At 39.9% G+C, this 27245-nt stretch overlaps 1 protein-coding gene across 1 annotated transcript; it reads left to right on the forward strand.

The window, feature by feature from the left end:
- Positions 1-27245, forward strand: LOC132549502 (mucin-19-like). The gene is made up of 3 exons (XM_060213441.1): positions 1-126; positions 2348-2657; positions 9463-27245. The coding sequence occupies exons 1-3, from the start codon at positions 1-3 to the stop codon at positions 27243-27245; spliced, it is 18219 nt and encodes a 6072-aa protein (XP_060069424.1).

Genomic DNA, 27245 nt, shown 5'->3' on the forward strand with positions numbered 1-27245 from the left:
ATGCCAATTGAAGGATTTCCAATTGCAGGTGTTTGCTTCTTTTTGACCTGTTTTGATAACCTCTTTGACAAATTCAGCCACGCTAGAAACAAATCAGCGAAGGAAGATGAACAGTTAGCTCCAAAAGTATGACAAAAATCTGATTGAAGAGTAACGTATGTAATTAATCAAACCATACACGAAAACACTATGAAATAAGACATCATGACATCGCTTTCTCTTGACTTAACACTTTAATACAATAACAATTTGACATAAATACACATACCGAAAAGTGCATTAAACGTTTACATCTTTATAATGAGTTTTTAAGGAAAAGGATATTTTTGCATATCTGTACAAACCTTCTGATTGGCAGATGGATTTAAACACATTGAACGGAAACTCATTTATATAGAATATTATCGATGCCCTTAACAGACATTGATATATGTGGTGACGAGTTAGTTTTATTATGATATACACTAGTACGTGATGTTTTAGTCACTTCAGCATATATTTAATATGTGTTCGTAACTCGAACCTCTCGGTACACTGATATATATTTTGTTTTTACAATCGAGAAATAACCTTAAAGCTTATATAAATCGGTGTATAAATAGGGGTCTTATTATGGTCATCATCTCAATTTAAATTTTCATGCCTTGATGTTATGGTGTTATTTATATTTAATCTGTATAAACCCAAGCTTTGTGGATAACAAAATAATAACAACAAAGAAAATACCGACAAGCCAAATATGTACAAAAGACAAGTGAATAGTCCCTTTAATATAACTTTACATCAGATAGCGTAGAACTAAAAATGAATGAAAATGAATCTTAATTCAAACTAGAATCTGATGAGGGCGAAATATAACAATATACACCGAGACGCATCACAAAGCACAAGGATGAGAGTGGTCTGTAGAGGTAGCGTCTTCTGGTTCATTGATAACACCCGCTTTGTAAATATTGTTAATCCAAGCAATTAATGTCACATGTTTAAATGAGACCAACGTGACCATATATATAGCCTAAGGAAACAGGATATTTCCCAAAGAAATCGTTTTTACGATCACATATCCCCCACATAATCTTGAAAAAACATAAAAAGTGGTTTTGTACGTTACATTTATTTGAATGACATGTTTATACAATGAATATGTTATGAAATACAGAGTCAATCCATAATATTTATCTGTCGTGTTTTATTATCATTATTATCATTTCTATTATTATGACATTCTTAAAGGCCCGCTGACACATAAAAGGTCATTAGGGTCATCAAACGGTAAAACAAAGTGCGATCCAAAAAGGAAATAACATTAAACAAACTAAAAGGTAAAAGACAAATACTCAAAAATTAAATGGTTCTCAACAGCTTTAAAAAGGATCTTTAGACTTGTAATGTTACGATAAAATTTCTCGAGTAGATAGAAGGTAATTACATTCCAATAACAGATTGTTTGTGAAAGACGCATCACCTCCTGTGCACCGAGGATTATCTTCGCCTTTCAAGATATATGAATGTATAAGGAATGTATGGCCCATCCGAAGACGGGCAAGGACAACTTCGTCTCGGTGGTTGTCTCTATGGTATGGAGACCATTCACCGATGATAGGTTTTACGGAGTGCAATGTATTGTTAGTAAATTAATTCGATTCATCCTGCCACTGAGATTTTAAACACTGTTTGATAACTGGTTTAAAATCGTAAAATGAATGTTAAAAATAACAGGTGGTAGTGATAAAGCTTCCGTTGCGGCATTATTTGCTTTTTCATTGTCATGTGCCCAGGAACCCAGCAAACAGCAATATGAAAGTAAAAGGAAAGTTCATGATATAGTATTAATGTATTACGAATGATTTTTTTCCGATGTTCTGTCGTTTTTTAAAAACAAGGACCGATCATACATAGCGAGATGAGGATAAACTTTTTACCCAATCCAAATGAGACGGAGGGTCACTTCAAAAGGGACCTGTTTTTGAACGAGTATGCCCATATTTATATATGAATGTTTAAGATATGTTTGGATGTTTTTGTTCAATATCAAATATGACCACCGACCCAACTCTTAAATTTACGTAGATGAAGAAAATCAAACTATCATTGTACAAAGAAATATAATAATATTGACGATCATCTGTCAGTTTGTAATTTGCCTTTTTTCCCCCAAAATGTCTTTTCTTTCTTCTAACATTGCTGTTGTACATATCCTCTTACAAACATTCACGTCACATAAATTGAGTGGCTGTTCCTAAATGACCATTGCTGTTGATAGGACGTTAAATTCAAACAAAAACATATTGTTACCTACCATCATATTTGTTTCCACATAAAATTAAACATTTTGTGTTTTCTACAGAATCAAGACTCATCGAAATGCAGTGTATGTGGTGAGGGATCAGTCATCGGCTCTTTCATTGTGAAGCAGTATATCAGCGATCGGCCACTCGAGGTTAAAATTACACGGTCGTTGCATCACAAGGGTCAATTTAAGTTCAGCTTATGTGAATTTGCTGATGACGTTACAGAAGAGTGTTTCAAAAACCATGTTATGGATGTACTGGACACAAAGACGGTGCATACAAACTTTGAGGAGACTGATCACGTGACATTAGCGCCACCTATGTCTAATTGTACACATTGTGTGCTTCGATGGCTTTTTACCACGGGTGAGTTTATCAGTAAGATTAAATCAGTTGTAACATCTGTTAAACCTGAATAAGATAATATGCTACCCCCATGATGATTCAGAATAGATATATTATATAGAGGAACTTAAATGTCAGTAAGGAAACCTTCGCCAATACACAAACACTGTTATTACCCTCCTGACTTCTTTTCCTCAAAATATAATTTCAATTAATGCTCCTCCCTGTTAGCATTATAATTTTGACTACCTAATATGTCAAAAAACAGTGATTGATTTTTTTTTATTTTTATATCATATCGTTTAAATTTATGAAAACATTCACCATTATCCATCAATTATCGTTAATGCTATCAGTCCGGGGTGTGCCCAGGTAACATTCAACATGCCAGCCATAAATGAGGTAAAATAAAGTTCATAGTATATAGATTAACTGGCCACATTTGACTTTAACTTGCCTTACTTAGTTCTAACCACTATCCATTTAACCGATTGTACATCTGACACAATCGATTAGCATCGTTTTTTAACTTACAGTCGAGTCACATTATTACTTTAACTACATCTTACAGTTTTTGGTTCTTCTAGGACTCGCTTATAAGTCTAGATTCCTATGATATTGAAACCTTGATCACAGGTTCGGTGAAGTTACGAAAACCTGGTAAAATTTTCCGTTGGGAAATGTTCAATTTAAGTGCTGTAACACAAAATGCTGTGATGTGAGATTGACACGGAATGACGAAGAGCAGGAAATGTCATAAATAATGTGTTTGCTTTAGAATATCCCCGAAACAAAGCTGATTCGTGAAATTAATACCAGAGCAAAGTCATTGTCCAGTGACTCACCAGTAAATAACAATACTTGTCAACCTGGCACTCATCTGTAGGCATTTGATAAAACGCATAATTCCAAGCCTTTATCTGTTTACAGCGAGTAAAAGTTGTTCAGATTAAGATTGATCAATGATCATTGAAATTAGTTGTCACAGTACGGGAGAGCATGACGGTCAACTTCTCTCGATCTCCCCTTAACACACGAAAACATCACAGTCGGCCCTACTGCTTAACTACATTTTACGTTTAAAACGTTTTTCATCCGCATTACTGGCACACTTATGTTGAATGTCGCATCAGACCCGTATCGTAGCTTGACTTGAATAAAAGTAGGAACATCTAGAATAAATTATATCGGTAACATTTTCTTAATATAGGTCATAACTAATCACTTAATTACTTTTAAACATCTATTTCATCTTATATAATATTTATTTATAGTTACTTATTTAAGCACGGTTTTCATATCAAAATCTATGTTACCAAAACATTCCGTTCTTCACGTTAAAGTGAATGTTTGTTTTGGTATCTTTTTGTTTGTTTAAAAACCAAATAGAATAATGTAACACATGCATGTATGTTACAGAACAAATGTATGTCCAAATCGGCAATATAACAACTACAAAAATAATTATAGATTTGTCATGATAGATGATTCAAGTAGCAATCCTTATTTTTCTTTTTTTAGTTCTGCTTTCCGCTTGGTTTTTCGTCATGGAGCTATGTCACAATCAATATTATGAAATAGAGTCCATTTGTATAGTGATGTTATTATATTAGACTTCAAAGAAATACTACATAGTATATGATAATAGTTGTTTACATATATGGAAGTCACTTCGGTACACTTAGTATTTTTTCGTTGTTTAGCACAGCTATTTCAGTCTATCGGTAATTGGTTAATATAAATTTTATTTTTGGAAATAGCATTTCAATGTTAATATAATTGGGTTTGTTTTTTATGCATATCCTGAAGATTGAATCATGAGTTTTGTATCTTTAAGATTGCAATGATCCTTCTATCCACCTCAGATTTCGATGACACATGTGACCCTGTCGTTATCATGATATTCGAGGTCGAGATCGATTATCTGCCACCAACATAAAGATGGTCGCCATATTTGATCTAGCGTCCTAATGAATGAACAGCAGTAACTTGACAATTCATTAGTTAAAAACGGAAATAGATCACGGACATTATCCAATCAAATTGCGTTACGTAAATGCATAGAATTATTTAGAATAAACAATTTACATATGGGTTTTTTTTTAAATTTATGATTTTGATAATAACTAACATAGACATTAACATAGACCAATTGTTTAAAAATGTTGTTTTAATTGAAATTGTATCAATTGTATAGTTTTATAGAAGATCAGTATAATCGATTGCTTAGACAGTACTATAACAATTACACTAAAACGTTCTACTGTACACTACGTATTAAGTCTTATCACATAACTTGCCTATGGTATCCTAATATCGTGAGAAACATCTGTAATATTACTATAAGTCACGTCCTAATATAACGTAATTGCCTCTGTGCTGTAAAAACATATTGCCTGTGTCGAAATGAGTCTGTGTTATAGGGAAATAAATTCGAGTTTTCACTTATTGTTCAGAAATCGGGCTGTATGATAAATATAATCGTATACTAATGTAAACGTAAAATGGAACTTGTTAAACTCGTTGAATACTTTGACACGTCATCCGCACTGAGGTTCGTTACTTATCAACTCGTTCAAAAAAATCAATATTACACCCAGTCATGCAAGACCTCTGTATATTTCAGTACGTATTCTCTCATCTTTTCTTTTACATAACCATGTACGTTTCCTTTAATGTCTGCAACCTTTCCTATATCGTCATTGTCATAAGATAAAAATAGATTTAAAATTCAGTGTTGAAAGTAATAGAGATGTATTACCTAACCATATCACGATCGCTGAATGTTAATGATTTTACACAGCTGCAAAGATTTTAAGATAGAATCAATGACAATGATTAATGTATGAATCATATTTATGCATTCTTTTAAATATACAAATTAGTATTACATATGATTCATCAATGATAATGATTTACCTGAACATGGCAATCTACGACATATCTATCATTAATTGTTCAATTATTTTCGATATTTTTTTTAATTATTTGTCTACAAAAATATTTTAATCGCTTACTTTTCTGTCGTTAATTATAATTATTAATTTGTTTTTCGTTTATATGATGTTAAACATCTCATTTCATACAACTAAAGATGATCATATGTTAATTTGTTGTATGATATTTAATTGTCATCAGAGATTATAATTTATTAGAATATAAAAATAAAAGTCTGTCTCGGTAACAAAGGGAATGAGTTCACATTTTAAAACATTTAGTTGTTTTTATAAAGAAGAGGTGTTTGAAAAAAATATTGCCAATGTGTGCTAACACTGTAAAATCTAGCAATGTTTTGGCTGGTGAGTTAGGCTTATACATATATTTGTGTGTATAACACTTAGTCACATACCGATGACCTGTCTGTTTTGACAGGTGTGTTATTTGTCTGTGATAGCAGTAGTAAAAGTCCTTTGATGTCCGCACTAACTGTCTGATGCGTTACAGACATGTATACTGACTATTAGCGTTAATTGTTTCGGTCAACGACATCTACAAATCTCTGTATTCTATTAAACATACGGCATGTAAAATGAACCCTTTAAAAGTCACTTATAAAGAGCAAAATTCTGAGCAAAAGACATCGCAGCCTCCTGAACATCCATGGACTCGCCTCCCATATATACTGAAAATGCCAGAGCAGTTATAGGATGTTAAAAATACAAACTACCATGTATATCAAGCTGTGAAAGCTCAATCAGCTTGATCTAAACAATACATTCAAGTAGGGTAAATATTTTTTTTTATTATTTTGTTTTTAATTATTCATATAATATTCATATGTTAAAATAACACCACTTCAAACACGGAATGCAAAACAATCCAGATATAAAAGATAAATCATAATGGTCTCCATGCAGTTTGGTTTTGAACAGTGGAGACTAAAAGATATATACGTAATTACGATTTGCAGAGATTTTTGTGCTAAGCGTTATCACAAATATAAGTAACGTATATACTACTTTAGAACAAAGGTATTAATACTTATTATAGCGACAAAACAATACACGTGTAAGAAATGTAAATCATACTAAATGTCAATCGGTGTATTACGTTGTCACAAGATTTACATTTCTCATTTGCTAGCGTCATATAGACATTTACATTTGGAAGAAGGACGAAAGTCTATGTACACCACGCCGTTCATTTTCTGACAAAAGAAGATAATCATTGCCTTACAATGCAAGATTAATATATAAGGGATTGGTTAAAATATAATTTAATTATTTATTCAAACGGCAATAAAATTATAATTCCGACACATATTTTATTAACAAATTTCGTTCTTTGCAATTTCCCCTGGGGAATATTAGCCTGAATATTATAGCGAGCATGATGCATTGGTTTATTTCTAAGTTAATTACAAATGATGTATCGACTAACCTGTACATTAATAATACATAAGTAAAATATACATCTCCTTATACACGAAGAGTATCGTTCACACCGCCGAGTCATTTGTATGTCATACTGATGATAAATTTCATACATTTCGAAAACCCTGGATGTGTAATTTATCAGCTTATCATGACTGAATTCAGAGAAATAGTTTAATTTTAAGTTGTTATATCTATAGGCCGTTAGCTGAGGTAGCAGGAAACAGTTAATTTGCATTTTTCTAAAAATTAGTGGTCATGTTTGAAATATACAGGTATAGCAGTTTGGTTATGAAAAATACATCATTACATGTATATACTACCTCACAATTACATTAATAGTAGAGAGATACATGTTGTGTAAATAAAACATTTCCTCTGATTTCTGACATCTGATTGCCATGGTTACCAACTGAAAATGCTAAAAATGCAAATATACTGCCAATTCAAAACTAAGACTACAACTTGATAGAAGAAATTTATTTCTGAACACCTGTCTTAAAATCACCAACACTTTCGTGGTAATAAACTGCTTACATTTCAGTAAATTCCAACTTGAAAATCCTTCACAACATGACCACATGTAAACGCTATAAAAATTTCACTTCCTGTAGAGCTAGTGTTTGGTGCGAAGACACATATTCGAGAAGGTCCAAATAGTAATCTTCAACTCAAAGCTAAAATATTATTCTGCAAAAATGGAACCCCACTTCAACATGACAAGACCAATTTTAGCATCGATTGTTTTAAAAAATTTAATTAAAACCCTTATAATTGGGTAATCTTATGAACAAACATATCACCCATGGCCACAACAAGAAACTGTGAACTACTACCTTAGAGACAACATTTATATGGCGGGTGTTGCCGATGAAGCAGAAGACGCCGACTTTCCCGGCACACATGTTCCTACTCTCCTTGTACATTTTGAAGAGTCTCTGTATAAATATTTCTTTGTTCATGATTTACTCTAGTTTTCCTAACATTAGGTTTGGATTATGATTATGTTGTCATGTGGAAATTTTCTTGCATTTTATCTAAGGGGCTAAGGTTTAGTCCGAGGCTTGTCCTATGTCGAATATGGTACAACTTATCCAGGGCGGATGGCAGTCAGACTTTAGCTCGACAATATTCTGATGACTAGTTTTGCATCATTATGTAACCTTCACTCTGTCCCTCTTGGGGCTTAACCAATCAGACAACAGTATATATCAACATAACTACCTACTTGAAGTAATGTCTACCATATCTAATCAAAATCAGCAAAATGGTCTTCAAGCAATGTTGATTTAAATTTACAATGTTGTGTGAACACTTAAGGGTGCCACGACTAAGCCCTTCAAGGTTCAATGTGGTAAGCAATTTACCAGGTATCGGTAGAATTATGGAGCTAGTGTATCTCACATGATATGGTCGTTTGGTTCGACCGAGTTTTAATTTCTTGCGCTCCATATATTTTTTTACGATTTAGTGTCACTATTTAATCCTAGAAGACCAAACACCTTTATGGCACAGTTTATTTGAGTTTAATTCTAGACTTATATTGCAAGGTGTTATTTGCGTATGTGCACTTTGTATAATTTTCAGAGGCTTTGTTTGCAATGAATAGCATTTAGTTAACAGCGTCATATTACACAGTCGACATTTGCGTTCTACTGACGGGGATTTACCCTATAGTGTAATTACGTTGTTCTGCCGCAAGCATCAAAACACTCTAATTCACACAGCTTTAAAAAGCAGAGAATACAATCATTTATGCACTTTTTCTGCAATGACAGATCATCGACAAACTGGCTTAAACCACCCCTGGTCCACCGTAGTGGCACTGGAATCAGTCAAAAAATTTTCTCATTACCTTTCCTAACACAGACGCATATGTTAAAACGGAATTAAGAATGGACCAAATGTTCAAAAAGAATATGTTACAATCCAAAGCTTATTCGCCTTGTACAGACATGTATTGAAAAACAAGTCAGTATTCTCACGTAATCGGTGTCTTTTTGTGATATTTATCTCCTTCCTGACGAACTGTTTTCTTTCAAATGCTTTGCTTTGTAAATCATATCTTTTGGTTTGGCTCTTTTATTGCGCCAATATTTAAGTGAGAAGGTTGTGGATTTTGTCCTCTGACCGCGTGATTATGATATACCGTAGGCCGTCAACTTCACTGAGATAGCGATCACGACAGTTGGATCGCTGAAAATAAACCTTTTTGGTGATTATTGTTTATGTGGTGTTTTGCGTCCTAGCATATACCTAGCATTAGTCAGGACCAAATGTTAATGAATGATTGGGCCACTGACTGACTGGTCACCTATTATTAATTGACCTTGCGAATCTCATTCAATATTGAACAAGTAAAGAGCACAATTTTAATGACGATGAATTGCATTGAATTCATGCGAGATAGTGTATGTAAAATAGTTGTAAAATTACATTTTTTTAAATTTCAGACGATGCTCTCTATACGTATGTTGGATGTGCTGACGTGGCCATCATTGAATCAGTTCCAGAGAACAGTGTCCAATTTCTGGAAAGGCCTAAACGTCAGGTTGTGGAAAGTACATCTCCTGGTACTGATATCATTGAAACCGTGACTGCATCTAGTGACATTACTGGGTCCACGAACTTTAATCCTGAATTAACAACAGATGGTGGAAACCTTCATAGTACTGGGATACAATCTAGTGATACAACATCACCGAGTAGTGGTACGTTATTCGGTTATACATTTTCGCCCAATAACGGAATGTCATCCAGCGCCACTGTATCGTCTTCGCCAGCAAATACTGATATGTTATCAAGCGGGATTGCCACGGCAAAACCAAATGAACTGTCATCAAGTGGATTTGCTCACTTAGAAATGACAACAGATAGTGGATTATTTTCAACCACTGGTGTAGCGTCTAGCGATATCAATTCCATGAAGACTGGTATGTCGTCTAGCATAACACCGTCCGATAACTTCAGTAAATCAAATAGCCAGTATCATGAAACCTCAAAGGTTACTTCTTTTTCCACACAATTTAGTAATGGTCCAGATCCTGAGGTGACTATTGACAACTACACGGAGGGACGTGTCGCTGAAACCGCACCAACAAGATCTGTTAATGTGGGGAGCGAAATACCAAGAAGCAGATTATATGATGCAAGCATCACTGGAGAGTATAGAAAGGCTGCAGACTATCAAGAAGAACAGTATCAAAATTCAGTACCGGTCAAACATACATCCAGTGTTAACACAGAAAATGAACAGACAATATTTCATTTTACACCTGATACTGCAAATACCCAACACGGAGGGACAGAAACGTTCTTTCATTACTCTTCTGGCTCATCAAATTATCATCATAGCGGAACAACCTCTAATGTACATCCTGGTGTTGTCGGTAACCAACCAGAGGCAACAGACCAAATAGCTAATCACACATCGAGTAGCTATGTAAATGTTGATACAACCGAATCTGTCTCTCATTTGAATCCCGAAATTGCAAATACACAGAACAATGAACAAATCTTTCAGTTTCAGGAAAATTTCGATGTTATCCCAGGCGAATCAAAAGCGATCTCATCTTCAAGCACTCAACAGTATTCACAAAGTTCATATTCTGCATCTGAAACGACAAATGTGGAGACGAATACCACTTTGAATGACACTAAAAGTGATGTAGCAGAACTTTACCTTACCACGGCAAGCCCCTTTATAACCATTGCAGTTGATGAGGGACCCGATCGTGCTCAAGACGTTATCGACAATAGGACAGCAACGACCAATATCTTACATGTTGGTGCTGAGGGCGATTCATATAATACCACTGGCCCTGAATTCTCTACATCTGACGGTTATGCAGGTGGCTCTGTTTATTCCACTGATAGTTCCTCAACTAACGAATATGAATCGACCAAACCACCATCCGGAATCACCCTTACAGTCAATGAGGGCCCGAACAGAGACGTATCACCACACATTGACGCAAGAACCATTAACACTAACTCCCTTAATGTTGGGGCAAATGGAGCGACAAGCTCAGTCTCCCATCAAGAAACTTTCTCTAGCTATACAGACTCGCCTTCTGAATCGTCCCAAACAGGAGAAGCTAATTCCGTGACGTTCCCGTATGAGGCTGGCACTTCGATAAAACAGAAAGTGAATGGGATCAGCTATAACATACCAACTATGGAAAGAACCTCAGGAGACGTGAAAAGTCGGAACAATGCTGAAAGCACGGTCACGGAAAGTTCTGGTACGATCGACATTCAAACAGGCATTATGTATGATCATCCTGCCACAGGTCCAAATTCAGCACGAATAGAAGAGACCATCGTGGATTCGTCCAAAACTTCAGGGGTAGTACCTGGAACTTCACTTTCGAGTAGCTCTGGCTCGTCTGGTAGCTCGAATACCGACCATAACATGGGTGGTAGTGGAATAGCTATGCTTGGTGACTTCTCAAAGGACGCTTTAGTGTTGGCTGGTCAAAGAGTGTCCACTGCCCCAGAGGAATCGCCAAAAGTTCCTGATCCTAATGGTGTTCCCATTGGAGGGTTTCTGGGGGGCGTTAGTATACCTGGTTTGACGATTGGACCGAAAATAAATTCTGTGGATTATCAGACGAGTAATGGTGTAGCCGCTGATCAGAAAACATCTGGTAGTCAAAATTTAAATGCTGGGTCTGGAGTTGGTATTACAAGTGAAATTGTTTCCACAAAGACTGATACCTTTACCAGTAGTGGGTCTTCCAGCACTGGACACAGTAATGCATATACGAGTGGGTCAACTGCAGAACAACAACCAAAGCCTGATGTAACTACCGGAGGAGGTTCATCGTACTCTGCAAACATTGACTTTATTCCTCCTGTTCCATCAAGTTTGCAGTCTGGTCTACAGGAAAATATCAATGAAGTTCCACCTAATGACGTCACATATACCTCGAAAACGATCGCAGGCCATCAAAATGTTCATGTTGCTAACGGAATCAAAGTCATGGATGAAGCAAGCCGCGACCAGCAACACGGCACAAGTTTCAATGGTTACAGTTGGTCGACATATAATGTTACTAGAAGTAGCACTACAAATAGCGGCATGACACACAACACGCAATCTGAATCTCTTCCTACAGAATATCAGACAACCAAGTCGGTATTTTCCAGTGGTTATACATCAAAGCCCGGCACATTTACTGGTACACAAGTGGCTGATCATAGCTATAGCGCCGTAACAGGACAAACTAGAGATTATAATTCTGGCGCAAAGAGTGGACAAACAATGGATTACACGTCAATGAATAAAATAGGACATTCGTCAAGCATCAGTAACACACACACAATGGGTCATACTGAGGTTGGTACGGGACAAGCAGACAACATGTTTTTTGACTCGAATATGGCACAATCGGATCACGGTTACAGTGCTAGTACGGGATTAGGTCAATCTACAGGAATAACTACTGCGCAAGCGCCAGATCATACTGCTGGAACCAGTCAGGGTCAGGTAGCGGATCACGGACTGGGCTCCAGTGCGACACACAAAATAACTTATACCTCTGGTGATACAATGGGGATCATCCGAGAAGCAGCAGGCGGAGGTAACGCGAAAACATTGGATTCTTCCTCTGGCTCGAGTACAATTCAAATGACAGCTCATACATCAGACGCAAACATGGGACAAGCAGTGGGCCAGGGGATGGGTACCAGTACAGTTCAGACAATGGATCATATTTCCGGTGCAGATACTGAGCAAAGAAAGAATTATTCTTCTGGTTTGACCAAAGTTCAAACAACAGACCATACATCAGGCATAGATACCTTACAATCAATTGACTACGGGATTGATCCAAGTAGTGTTCAAACAATGGACCATGTCTCTGGTACAAATATGGGTCAAAGAGTGGATTATTATAGTAAGGGAGCAGATCAATTATCAGTCGCAAACACGGGACAATCAACTGGTCAAGTGTTTGAAACAGGTGGTCTGCAGACAGTGAGCCATGCTTCAAATGAAGGCACTGGACAAAGAATATCTAGCACGAGAACGGATTACTTATCGGATACAAACAATGGACAACACCTAGACCATGCTACTGAATCAAGTGGTGTACACTCAATGGACAATGCCTATGGCGTCGATATGGGGCAACTAATTGATTTTTCGTCTGGTTCGGCTAATGCTCAGATGGTAGAGCATAGATCAGACGCAAGTACTGTCAACACAATGGACCATACGACTGGTACTAGCACGGGGCAAAGTTTAGACAATGCTAATACCTTCACAGAACAAACAACAACTCATATTTCTAATGCTAATATCAACCAGGGACTAAACTCCATACAGACATATAACATTTCCGGTGACAAAACAGAGATGACAATGGATCATACATCGGGCACTAGTATTGACCATACGATGGACCCTACGTACGACGTCAGCATGGGACAAACAACCCATCATATGTTAACTACAAGTACTGTGGAAACAATGGATCCGATGTCTAACTCAAACTTAGACCAAACAATGGATCATGGCTATAGTACCAGCGCAGGACAAACAATGACTCAAAATTCTGGAACCAAAGGAGAAGGAAGAGATTATACTTCCGGCATTACTGCGGAACACACGCAAAGCCCTGGTACCGAAACCCACTCAATAGGCCATACCACAGGCAATGTACTTGACCAGAGATTAGATTATAGTTCTGATACAGCTCCGAATATGGAGTATTTTGTTGACCAAGTTACAGGACAAACGAATATGACACAAACAATCGATCCGGTTGTTGGCCATAGCACTGTTGAGCCAATGGGTCATTCGTCTATCGATAGCATTAGTCAAACAACGCATTTCTCAGATGCGGGCCAAAGAATCAATCATAATTCTGACACCTCTTTCGGACAAACAGAGGAACACATGGCTTCCACAATAAAGGGACAAACAAGAGATCACTTGTCTTACGTGAATAACATAGAAGCAATGAATCATGGTACTGGTGTCGGTGAAGGTCGTAGCGCTGGCGGTGGTGTGGAACACTTAACAGGTTATACATCGGGCGCACATACGGGACAAACAATCGGCTACACGTCCGATGCCAGAACGGGAAAAGTAATAACGAGTCAAACATCTGGTATTAGTTCTGATAAAAACGTGCATCATACTTCCGACGAGGTAATGAGGAAGGAAGCTGACCATAGATCTGGAACTGTTATGGATGGATCATATGCAAACACAGCATATACAGAAGGTTTTTCAACAAATACCACCCCAGATATATCATACACAAACCAGGAGGTGTGGTCGGAATCTAGGCTCACACGTGGACCCGTTTATACGGATGTACCAGAATCTGTCTCTGCGGCTGGTCATATGACATCGTCAACGAAGACTGGCAATACACACAAAGGAACAGTTCAGAATACTAATCAAGAATCTACTGCTCTTCCAACAGGCACCGAGACAGCTAACATGTTTACAACAGGAAACATGTTCATTAGTGAGGGTTCGACAGTATTAGCGGCACAGCGGCCAACCGGAATTCAAACAGACAGTTTCAATAAAGATAACGTTAAAACAGATACTGGTCTCGAGATGCCGCAAAGCAGTGGATCTATGTCTTATTCTGCCACGGAGAATACGTTTCGAAACGAGCAGGCCATTCATAATCAAGGATCTGCTGGAGGTGAATGGTCTGGCAAAGACGCTTCTATGAGCCTCCAGAGTCATATATCGGAAGTTGGAACGTCTTATAGCTCTCATACTGAGCAACAAGGATCCGACCGGGTACCAGAGAGCATAGTTTTAGAATCTGGAGCCGATACATCTGGCTCAATTAATGTTAAAAATACTAATTCGGGATATAACATAGAAAGTAAATTAGTGACAAATTCGGATCTTCAAAATAATGCGATTGGTGACAATCGTATCGGTTCGTCAGTGTCTGGCGATACTTGGAAATATGAAGCCGCATCACCAGTTGTAGGGGATGGCCACATTTATAGTAATTCACAAACGAATACTTACTTTTCAGACGGTTCAAATAATGGACAGCAGTTCACAAATAATAAAGTTGCATCATTTGACTCTAGTGTCAAGAGTGGGCCTAATTCTATGACTGGGTTCATTCCACCTGTCCCGACCGCCTTACATGGTTCAATGTCGGGTAGCAATGCTGCCCTCCAAATACAAAACAGTTTGCTTCGAAGTGCATCGTGGTCTGGAAATCGAGGAGAATCAACCCCTGTGAAAAATAACGTCATTTCGTCAGATCTTCTAGGGAAGACTGAAAGTATAAGCGAAGTTGGTACTCAAACACCATTTGTTGAAAATAATGCTTTAGAGATTTCTAAAGTGTCCAATGCTATAACTGAAACTGGAGCAAGTAATCTCGAAAATAAGCTTGGTAATGTTGTACACGGAAGTGTGACGGCAAACACCAGGGCTGACGCTACGTTGAGCCCGGATGGACATATGATAAGAAATCAGTACAATGAAATCGTTGCCGCTAATTCTGCCCATCAAGAGATAAGTCCGAAAGACATTAGCCATGCTGATACTGTCCGGTACCAGGAAGATCATACTACAACAAACGGAGCAAACGCAGCTGCCAGCAGTTTCCATTCCGATGTGAAACCAACCAGTAACGCTGGATGGCAGGAATCTCATATGTACAAGTCGACAACATTTGTTACTTCTGAAAACACCAAATCCCCTCCTCAGGGAGACAACGGATATCCTCCAGTCAACGATCCACAGTATGTTACAAATCAGCCGAACATCGTTACTTCAAGTTTTACAAAATCCACATTTCGTGAATCAACCATGTCACAGCAAAACCATAATCCAAGTCATGCTTCTGAAAATGTCCAATCTGTTCAGTTTGTAAGCAATAATGAACAACCCATCAGCGATCCACAGTACACTACAAGTCAATCGAACCTTGCTGCTTACGACATTACAAAATCTACCCGCGAATCAACAACACAGGAATCCCACAATGCAATACAGAGTGATTTGAATGGAGGTACAAAGCAACTGGACAATATATTGGTGGCAGGTTCATTTGATCGGCCAAATCCTGATGTACGCGTGAATGATACCCAGAACAAATCTACATCTGACAAAGGGAAGTCTGGAATACAGTCAACGCAACTGGTCAGAACTGTAGACGTGCCGAACGAGTTCCGCGAGTCATCAGACATGGCAAATCCGAACGATTTCTATAGTGTTACATCTCCAGGGGATTCATTACATCGCTCTGCCGGGGAACAAAATGCAGATATGTCTACCTTGATAGCTTTTACAGAAATTAAAAGCACAGTAGATTCTGCCCATCAACAAATTACAACCGAGAGTACACCTACCAACGAAAGTGGCGTCAGCCATCTTTCCCTTGATACTTCATACACTGTGGAAAATACACCAAGTGTAAGTGGAGGAGTGGATTACCAGTCAACGACTAGGAACAACATACAATATTCTGCCACACATGGAGCCAGTACAGGTTATACTCATATTGAATACAATGAACCTTCACCTGGTAGTCGGGCTGCGTCAGCAAATGAGACCGAATTTGGTCATGTCGTGACTCCAAACCATCATTTAGACACAGTTGTTGTAAGAGGAGCGGCGTTTTCATCAGAGAATGTACCGAGCAGACAGCATCATGTCGATATGACATCACTAGAAGCATTAACTGAAGTGCGAAGTGTAATGGGAACGTCAAACCAAGATTTAACGACAACCAACCATTACGATATAAATCAAAGAGAGACTAATCCTGACGTGTCCATAGATTCCAACATGGTGCCGTCTGTTGACTCCCATGTAAAAAGCAACACCGGAGGAGCTGGCTCGCATACCAACACCGTTATACAAAGGAACCACGCGTCTACAAATCAGCGCACTTCTGTTGAATATAATGGTGCGACTACTGTAGACTCTCATATTGATATGAACACCGATGCTGCTGACCCAATGTTTAGTACAATTCATGGTACACAGCCAGATCATCTAAACACCGATCAACCGACATTGGTAGATTTCAATACTGCAACTATTGGCTCAAACAAGAACACAGAAGCAGTTCATACAGAAACATCTCCCACTACGAACTCGCCTTGGATGGATGGTTACACGATTTCTAATTCTGCACCACCTCAAACTTCCGACTTGTTTTCCAAGGATAGAATCGATGTATCTCCATATGATCCTGATATTCAGGCCCGTGGCATTCACGATGCTATCACGACTAACGAGGGAAGTATAAGGGAAGTTAACGAGACGACGATGAAGAATACTGAAACAGTCACACAGCATTTCCGGGACTCGGCACGCAATCTTGATTCAAGTAGTTATGCTGAGAACAAGCCATTTAAATCTACAGGTGTTCCAGATGCAAATATAGAGGTCGGTAATGGCAATACTCATATGAATAACAATGACATGTTGTCTACACAAGAAATCCGCGCGACAACACAAGTCCATAGTCCAGATGTCATGTCGCAAGGCTCCATTTCATCCAAGCACAAGACGGACATGTTTTCTGGACACAGCTGGACACCTGGAAGCGGTGTCGATACCATTCAATACCAAGAAGGCGCGGCATCTGGAAACGTTGTCGATAACGCCCAGTACCAAGGTAATGTGGCACATGGAAATGTTGTCGATACCAACTCTATACTTTCTTCTCAATACACAGAAGGTGTGGCATCTGGAAACGGTGTAGAAACCACACAATACGAAGAGGGCACGGTATCTGGAAATGCTGTCGATAACGCCCAGTACCAAGGTAATGTGGCACATGGAAACGTTGTCGATACCAACTCTATAATTTCCTCTCAATACACAGAAGGTGTGGCATCTGGAAACGGTGTAGAAACCACACAATACCAAGAGGGCGTGACACATGGAAACGGTGTCGATACCATCCAATACCAAGAAGGCACGGCATCTGGAAACGTTGTCGATAACGCCCAGTACCAAGGGAATGTGGCACATGGAAACGTCGATACCAACTCTATAATTTCTTCTCAGTATTCAGAAGGTGTGGCATCTGGAAACGGTGTAGAAACCAAACAATTCAAAGAGGGCGTGGCACATGAAAACGTTGTCGGTAACGCCCAGTACCAAGGAAATGTGGCACATGGAAACGTTATCGATACCAACTCTATGATTTCTTCTCAATACGCAGGTGTGGCATCAGGAAACAGTATCGATAGCATCCAAAACCAAGGTGGCGTGGCACCTGGAAACGTTGTCGATAACGCCCAGTACCAAGGGAATGAGGCACATGGAAACGTTGTCGGTACCAACTCTATAATTTCCTCTCAATACACAGGTGTGTCATCTGGAAACGGTGTAGAAACCACACAATACCAAGAGGGCGTGACACATGGAAACGGTGTCGATACCATCCAATACCAAGAAGGCACGGCATCTGAAAACGTTGTCGATAACGCTCAGTACCAAGGGAATGTGGCACATGGAAATGTCGATACCAACTCTATAATTTCTTCTCAGTACTCAGAAGGTGTGGCATCTGGAAACGGTGTAGAAACCACGCAATTCAAAGAGGGCGTGGCACATGAAAACGTTGTCGATAACGCCCAGTACCAAGGAAATGTGGCACATGGAAACGTTATCGATACCAACTCTATGATTTCTTCTCAATACGCAGGTGTGGCATCAGGAAACAGTATCGATACCATCCAAAACCAAGGTGGCGTGGCACCTGGAAACGTTGTCGATAACACCCAGTACCAAGGGAATGTTGCACATGGAAACGTTGTCGGTACCGACTCTATCATTTCTTCTCAATACACAAAAGGTGTGGCATCTGGAAACGGTGTAGAAACCACACAATACCAAGAGGGCGTGACATATGTAAACGGTGTCGATACCATTCAATACCAAGAAGGCACGGCATCTGAAAACGTTGTCGATAACGCTCAGTACCAAGGGAATGTGGCACATGGAAATGTCGATACCAACTCTATAATTTCTTCTCAGTACTCAGAAGGTGTGGCATCTGGAAACGGTGTAGAAACCACACAATTCCAAGAGGGCGTGGCACATGAAAACATTGTCGATAACGCCCAGTACCAAAGAAATGTGGCACATGGAAACGTTGTCGATACCAAGTCTATAATTTCTTCTCAATACACAGAAGGTATGGCATCTGGAAACGGTGTAGAAACCACACAATACCTAGAAGGCGTGGCACATAGAAATCTTGTTAAATCCAATTCTACGAATTCAGCTCAATATATAGAAGGCGCGGCCCCTGGTAGCGTTGTCGATACCACCGAATATCAAGGAGGCGTGACATCTGGACATTTCAATAAAAATTCTGTAAGCTCTTCTCAATTCATAGAGGGCGTGACATCTGGAAATGTTGTCGATACCACCCAATACCGTAGTATTGCCACATCTGGAAATGTTGAAGGCTCCTCTCAATATCAAGATATAATGTCATCAGGAAAGGCTGCTGAAACAGGTTATGCAGTAGCACCTCAACCTCAGGCGGATGTTACATCTGGCAAAAGTGGCCACGGCATCGACACCAGTTTTAATGCTGATGCCAACTATGTACATATGAGCAATGCTTATGCGAATGATCTACCTACGGTTAAAGGAAACACAAATAACATCGATGGAACCATGTCGTCTACATCAAGCCTCAGTAATACACGAACGAATGTTGACTATGGATTTATGAATACACCTGTATCGGATAACGCTCAGAGAGAATCAGTAGACATGGCTTCTTTGAATGCCTTGGCAGAAGTTCGAAGCATTACTGAGGCCTCTGCTGTTGAGGCGGGAAAATATATATCATCTGTCAGTCCATTCTCTAACACTGTTGTACCAAGAAACAGTCCTCAAAATAACACGAGTAATCAATTTGAATCAACGGTAACATCAGCAATTCGTTCTGAAACAACAGGAATTCCAACGTCACAATTTAAAACAACTCCAACATCCACAAATTATTTAGGACATGCAGGAACAGCGACAAGTCAATTTGAAAGTGTTCAAATAACAAACAATACTTTGGAAAAAGGAGGAAAGTCAAGTAATCAGTTGGAAACAACAGGAACACCAACGTCAGCAGGACTTCAAACATCGCAATTTGAGTCAACGGCCACACCAATTGACCAATTTGAAAGTACAGGTATGCAGACAAATTACTTTGAGAGTGTAAAAAGCACGAACGATTTATTAACAACAGGTGGAACGTCGGATAATAATCACGATACGATGGTAACACCGACGTCCCAGTTCGAAACAATCGACAAAACCGAAGCATATTCAAATACAGTGGAAACAACGGCTGCACATAGCGAACAGAACCTTGGGTCATCAAGTGTTGTTGTTGCAATGAAGACGAATCCTTCCAATGTCGCTCACTACAGTATTCCAGGAGTTGATGAAAAGTTAAAAACTGGTAATTCTGTTTCAATGAATGCTGGCAATATTTTCCAAACAGTAAATCTTCAGGGAAGCGTTTTGGATACTACAAGTGGTGGGGGTCAGATGGTCCTACCATCAAAGTCAGGCACAAGTGAAACTGTGATCTCCTATGGATCTGACAGTCTTTCTCAGACGACATCCAACCAACAAGCTGACCAAGGTCCAGTTGAGCTGACGAAAGATCCGTTAATGGGTCAAACAGTATATAATACGAATGTCGCACAACATACAATTCGATTAAGCGACCAGGATGCAATGACAATTTATACGTTGATCAAACAACTGATTGAAAAATCTGGTAGGCAAGACCTTGTCCCTGTGCTTAACTCAATCATCTCAAGCGGCACGAACATCGCGCGGTCCAAACTGTTGTCTTTCCTGGACATGATCAGTTCTCTGGTAACAAAACAACAACTTATCTCAATAACAGACATCATGAATCCAGATGGAAGTAATCGTACTGCTACAGACACATACACTGGTGATGTGTATTCGGTTGGGAGTACATCAAACATTGTCGATGGTGTAGATAATCCAAGCATATCCTCAGGATCAGTCGGAGCGACTGTCACAACCCATTTTTCACAACAGAGTCATAGTTCGAACAGTCAGCAAGGCAATGCCGTCGTCGGATCAAACGTGATAAAAGGAGATCAGAGTACAGGACAATCAAATGTCGACGGGTCTTCCATTACAGGGAAAACGCAAACACATGAGGCAACGTATAACACGTTGACCTCAGAAATGATGGTACCTTTAGTCAGTGGACAGACTGTCCAAGGACAATCCGTTGATGGCAGAAATACAGAAATCACGGGAAGTAAATCCTCTGTTAATATAAACGCACAAAATGAAGCGGTCGCAGAATATTCAAATACACAGCCTTCATCAGTCACGAGGTACAGTTCAGATGCTTTAAGAACCCAATCTTTACATCAGGATCTATCTGGGAATGGTGTTACTGAGGGTGCTTCATCTACACATACTGCAGTTAAGTCGTCAAAGGATAAACTGACACCAGTAGACACTGGAAATGTTGACAGTAATTTTATGACGTCAGAATCTATCACCATCTTAAAATCAAAACATTTTGGTAATAACGTGGTTCTGGGAGGCGAAGGTGGTTCTGTGATGTCCAATACAAATACTTTGCAATCACAAGGAGCCACCTACACTGCTGAAGCACAGGCAGATGGTAACAACACAGCAGGGCGTGAATCTTCATCTATCACATTGACGAATACAAATATTGTCAACCAAGACAGTATCACTTCCACAACGCCAGGTTATACGCAGGATATTAACCCTGAATTTACTGCTGTTGCTAATAATGCTAATTCTGTTTCTGAACACAATAATTTTCTTCTGCACAAACCTGATTTTCCTACTAGTTCAGCTGGCCACTCTATTAGCATACTGGAGTCGACAGGCACAGGCTTTGTCACTCACGCTCTGCCGCAAGACGGAGGGTTTGTCGCCTTAGATGCACGTGGTATCGAAGGAAATACCATTGAAGAACCAGCTTCAGCTTTGAGAACGGAAGTCGAAAGAGCGTTATCAAAACCAGATACCTCTTCAACATATATTGATAGTTCTGCTGGATCTACAGGCGTCAGTAATGGCGATACCATCACTGGTCAAACAGAACAGTCTTCCATAATTAGATCCGGAGGAAATCTTCCGCTCGCCACTGAAAGGAGAGAACTTACTACAAAAACAGTCCGAGTTACAGGCGGAACTGATAATGTTAATACTGAAGGTGGATTTGCTACTTCGTCAGGTTCCACTACAAATGTTGACGCAGTCGCAACACAAGCGCACTTTACCGGTTCACCAAATGCTGTAACGTATACAGAGGGCATCGGTCAGCTTACTGAAGGTTCGTCTGTAAACAGTGTCGCAACACTTAGAGAATCTAGCAATCCACAGGTATTAACGGAAACTGGAAATCAATTATCTGCATCACTTCCACACACTAGGGGTTCGTCATACGTGAAAACTGAGAGTGAACGTAATAGTGGATCAACTATAATAGAACCTGCAAATCCAGCAGAAACATTGATGAGCGACAGTGCGACTAATATCAACAGTCTAATGCAAATATCAAGTGGAGGAGCTACAATGGAATCTGGAAAAGAAAACAGATTACAGAATACAATGTCAAATGGCTATGCTCTGATGCAGAAACACTCCCTTTTCACTGGTAATAATGAAGGGATCGCTGATACGAACACTAACATGTTGGAGTTTGTACCTTCGAAAAACACCAACACAGCGTCGAATTCCATTTCCGTCTTGACTACAAACACTGGAAATACCATATCAAACGTTGGTAGTTCATTAATGCCTGGACACCACATGAATGGTTTTCAAACTGTTGCTGGTGGTGACATTCACACAAATAAGCTTGAGACCGTGCCGACAGGACCTATCATAGATGGAGGTCAACTTCCTGCTGGTTCAACATTAACAGAGACAGGAGGCCAGATCAATGACATATCGATGCAAACAGAGCTTGGTAAACAAGCTCATTATGGATCGACTCCTACAGATACAGGAAACGGAGTTTCAGGACAGTTGACGTTAACGGGGACCCAAAGTCAGTTTACAGCAACACAAACAGGTACCGGAGGCCAGTTTTATAGCGGATCTACGCTTGCAGGAACCCCTGGCCAATTACAGGGAGGGTCATCACTGACAGAACCTGGAATTCAGCATTCAAGCGTATCAACACAAGCGGAAACCACAAGCCAGTTGTATAGCGGATCAACACCTACTGAATCCGGAAGCCATTTAAATAGTGGATCAACATTTACAGGAGCCGGAAGCCAGTTACAAGAAGGATCAATACCACTCACAGATGCTAGAAGTCAGTTTAATAGCGGATCAACAATTACTGAAGTCGGAAGCCAGTTGCAAGAAGGATCAATACCACTCACAGATGCTAGAAGTCAGTTTAAAAGCGGATCAACATTTACAGGAGCCATAAGCCAGTTACAAGAAGGAGCAATGCCACTCACAGATGCTAGAAGTCAGTTTAATAGCGGATCAACAATTACTGAAGTCGGAAGCCAGTTGCAAGAAGGATCAATACCACTCACAGATGCTAGAAGTCAGTTTAATAGCGGATCAACAATTACTGAAGTCGGAAGCCAGTTTCAAGAAGGATCAATACCACTCACAGATGCTAGAAGTCAGTTTAAAAGCGGATCAACAATTACTGAAGTCGGAAGCCAGTTGCAAGAAGGAGCAACACTAACAGAAGCTCAAAGTCAGTTTAAAAGCGGATCAACAATTACTGAAGTCGGCAGCCAGTTAGAAGGAGGATCAACAGTAACAGACACTAGAAATCAGTTCATAGATGGATATAAACCAAATGCAAATCAATTAAATAGTCAAACAATACTAACAGAAACTGAAAACACATTTATGGGAGGATCATCTCTTAAAGGTGCATCACCAGAATCCGGTAGTCAGATAACACTTACAGAAACGGGAAGTCAGTTGATAGGAGGACCAACACGAACAGGAAGTCGACTTAATAGCGAGTCAGTACAAACATCAATAGGAAGTCAATTCGTTGGCGAATCAACACAGACAGAACCCGGAACTCAGTTTACAGATGCATCCACGCTGTCAGAACCACAAGGACGATTTGATGGTGTGGCAAGGCTTGCAAACACAGTAGATCAACTAAATGGTGGATCAGTGTTGCAAGACGCAGGGAATCTGTCTTCTGTTGGATCGACGCGAACAGAAATTAGTAGTCAGCTTAACGTCAAATCGTCTGTTACAGACTCAGGAGGACCGTCGACTGGAAGTGGTACATCTAAAAAAGCCGTGGGTCAGTTTTCAGGAACCTCAATGTCATCAGAATTTAGAAGTCAGACTATCGGAGGATCAGGATTAGCAGAGGCTGAAAATCCAAGATATGCGGAAACGGGAGGTCACTCTTCTGGAACTTCGATGCTTGCGGATATGATATCAGGTCGGATGACTGGAATACCGTATGAGGCTGGAAGACAATTAATTGGAGAAGCAATGTTGGATGTTACCACATCGCCCAATCCTGCTTCTACAGGTCGCATTTCCGAAATTTCAAGAGAGGTAAACGAATCAGGACAATATACTGGAAATGTCCATACTCCTCTACTATCGAAAAATACTGGACCTTCTGGCAGCTCGTCCGTGCTTGTACGGGAACAAAGCGTTACAACAACCGTTACAGGTCCGGGTTCTCAGCATGAAGGCGTCCTTGGCAACCTTGACCGAAATTCAGGAAGTTCAGGTTTGACTGATACAAGGACTTCGTTTACCGCTAGTCAAACATTAGGCTCCACGACAGATTCAGTTAAAACTTTACCTGGAACCTCTTTAGATGTTCCTGGAAACTCAAATATACTAGACAGCTCCCACATCAGTTATTCAAATGTGAATAGCGAAAGTCCATCGAGTAACAATATGATTGTTAGAGAGGGTATCCAGTCATTGGATGGTTCGTCTACGCTTAATACATTAATGACAGGTGGTTTAAAAACTATGTCACAGCAGATAGGTAATACATTCGCACATGGAATTCAAGACCCGGGCAATAGTGGTACAGGGGTTTTAACACAAACAAGTCAAAGTGCCTCGTCGAATACAATCAGACCATCGTCGGTTTCAAATTTACCTCCACCCCCACACAGTTTTCTTATTCCGGAACCTGTACATCACTTGTTAGTCAAAACACAGAGAACATCTTCCCGGTCCTCTTCCCCCTCCTCCTCAACAAAAGGGTCTGCCGGCAAAGGTATCGGTAACGCACTTGGAAATGTCGATCGAGATCTACTTTATAGTAACAAAGGTACGACATCATTTCAAAAGACCAGAATAATGTCTCCTTCATCATCCCGGTCGAACTGGTTAGAAAATGCTCTTGGTAGTGGCCTTCAGGAAACTAGTCAGAGTTCTAAAAAGGCTGAAGGGATAACCCATCAGTCTTCAACGCCGTTTTCGAAAACCGGCTCCTCCTCCCCGCAGAAAACTATCAACACAAAAGTAGGTAATTCGAAGGACGTGATCAGCCGAGAGCAACTACTGTCTAACGCCCGAGCTCTGGCAAATGTTGGTATCTTAAGAGGTGGGGCAGCGGATATTAATAATATTCTAAGTAGTTTGTCTCGCAATGGTGTATCTAATACACAGCTGTTTGGACGGACATTGAATCTGAAAAAAACAAAGACTCCCGTAACCCTCGATCCACATAGGCCCGTTCACTCACTTGTGACATCGAGTACAACACATAGCCAGTTCAACAGTCCTGTAAGAACTACCGCGGATCAAATACGTCTAGAAAATATTTTAAACGGTAGAATGAGTACCAATATTCCATCATTAACTGATACCACGGTATCACAATCTCCTAGCGAACGTTTGGGAATTACCAAGACCTCTACATCGTTTAAAACATCAAGTCTTCCACCTATTTCGTCTGGACTGACCTCCGTGATGCCACACCTTATCGGGAACGGTCCTGGTATCCCAGCCCAGAGATTTCGGGGAGCTAATGTAAGGCTTAGCAATATAATCGGTCTGTCTAACAGCAAGACAGGGGAAACGAACTTGTCATCTCGTTCTACAGATGGCAAAGTGAAAACGTCCAGCACTAGTGGTAACATTGCTGGGAATACTGTGGTATTTGAGGGCAATCAAAATAACGTCAAAGCCAACAAGGCAGGAGGGACCAGTGCAAATAGTAGAGGAAGTGTTGAAAATTCTATAACTTCTGACAGAAGTATTCATGCAAATGTCGACAAATTGAATGAAATCAATCAGAACTCAGGTGGAAGCAATACCAAAGTTGTCACAACAGGGGACAGAATGATAACGGAAACCACGAATCACAAAACTATTAACGGAACCACCGAAATTACCACAACTACAAAAACACTAGACGGAAGTTCTGGGGGAGGAAAGTCCACGACTACTGTTACAACTACAACTACTAGCAACCCCGGCTCTGCCGCATTCCACAAAGCGGGTACCCTTGCTAGTATTGGACTTTCTTCTGACGGCTTCCGTTTCACGACGTCATCAACTACGGTTATTTCAGGACAGGAGTCACAGTCTGTCTGTCCCGGTCGGAGCCTCATGTGTGGAGCCAAGGGAGATTTTAGTAACACTATTGGCTCAAATCTTTGGTGCATAAATAGCTGCCTCATCGACCGCCGCATGTGTAGAAGTGAAAAATGTGAGTGTAGTTGTACGGCGACAATGCGATATGTTCAGCAGGTAGGTGGTGTACTTGGTGGATCCTCCGGAAATGGATTGATGGGTACCGGAAGCCGTATTATCGAATCGTCAAATTCCTTCCAGACACAAAAGCCATTCGGAACAATGAATACCTTCGGGAGATCGGGTAGTATTTCTAACCCATCCAGAACATCAAACTCTTTCCAGACAACAAAAACAATAAAGACGACCAAGACTTTTGGAAATAACCAAATACCACCTGAATCACAGATAGGCAACAACCTTCTTAGCGCTTCAGGACGCAGCTCAAACAGTGGTTCAGCTAATAGGGGATTTTCCTCGGCAAACAACCGAAATATCGAACAGGGATCCCCCGGTGTTATGACTGCCTCGGGGCAACGAATGAAATGTAAAGGTATGGGGCCATTCGAGTCAGTTGCGGGAATGGTCTCGTGGTGTGAAACGGAGTGTTCTTCGACAATGAATATCAATTGCCATCCCACCACGTGTAAGTGTACGTACGTAACTAACGTAAGATAA

The sequence above is a fragment of the Ylistrum balloti genome, unplaced genomic scaffold (genome assembly GCF_031769215.1).
Source record: "Ylistrum balloti isolate Yb309-2 unplaced genomic scaffold, AGI_CSIRO_Ybal_v1 Utg370060, whole genome shotgun sequence".
Taxonomy (NCBI): Eukaryota; Metazoa; Mollusca; class Bivalvia; order Pectinida; family Pectinidae; genus Ylistrum; species Ylistrum balloti.

Excerpts from the sequence above, each read along its gene's own strand:
- LOC132549502 (XM_060213441.1), top strand. The coding sequence starts at position 1 with ATGCCAATTGAAGGATTTCCAATTGCAGGTGTTTGCTTCTTTTTGACC. Across the intron at positions 127-2,347 it reads ATGAACAGTTAGCTCCAAAA|AATCAAGACTCATCGAAATG; the intron begins GTATGACAAAAA and ends TGTTTTCTACAG. Across the intron at positions 2,658-9,462 it reads TCGATGGCTTTTTACCACGG|ACGATGCTCTCTATACGTAT; the intron begins GTGAGTTTATCA and ends TTTAAATTTCAG.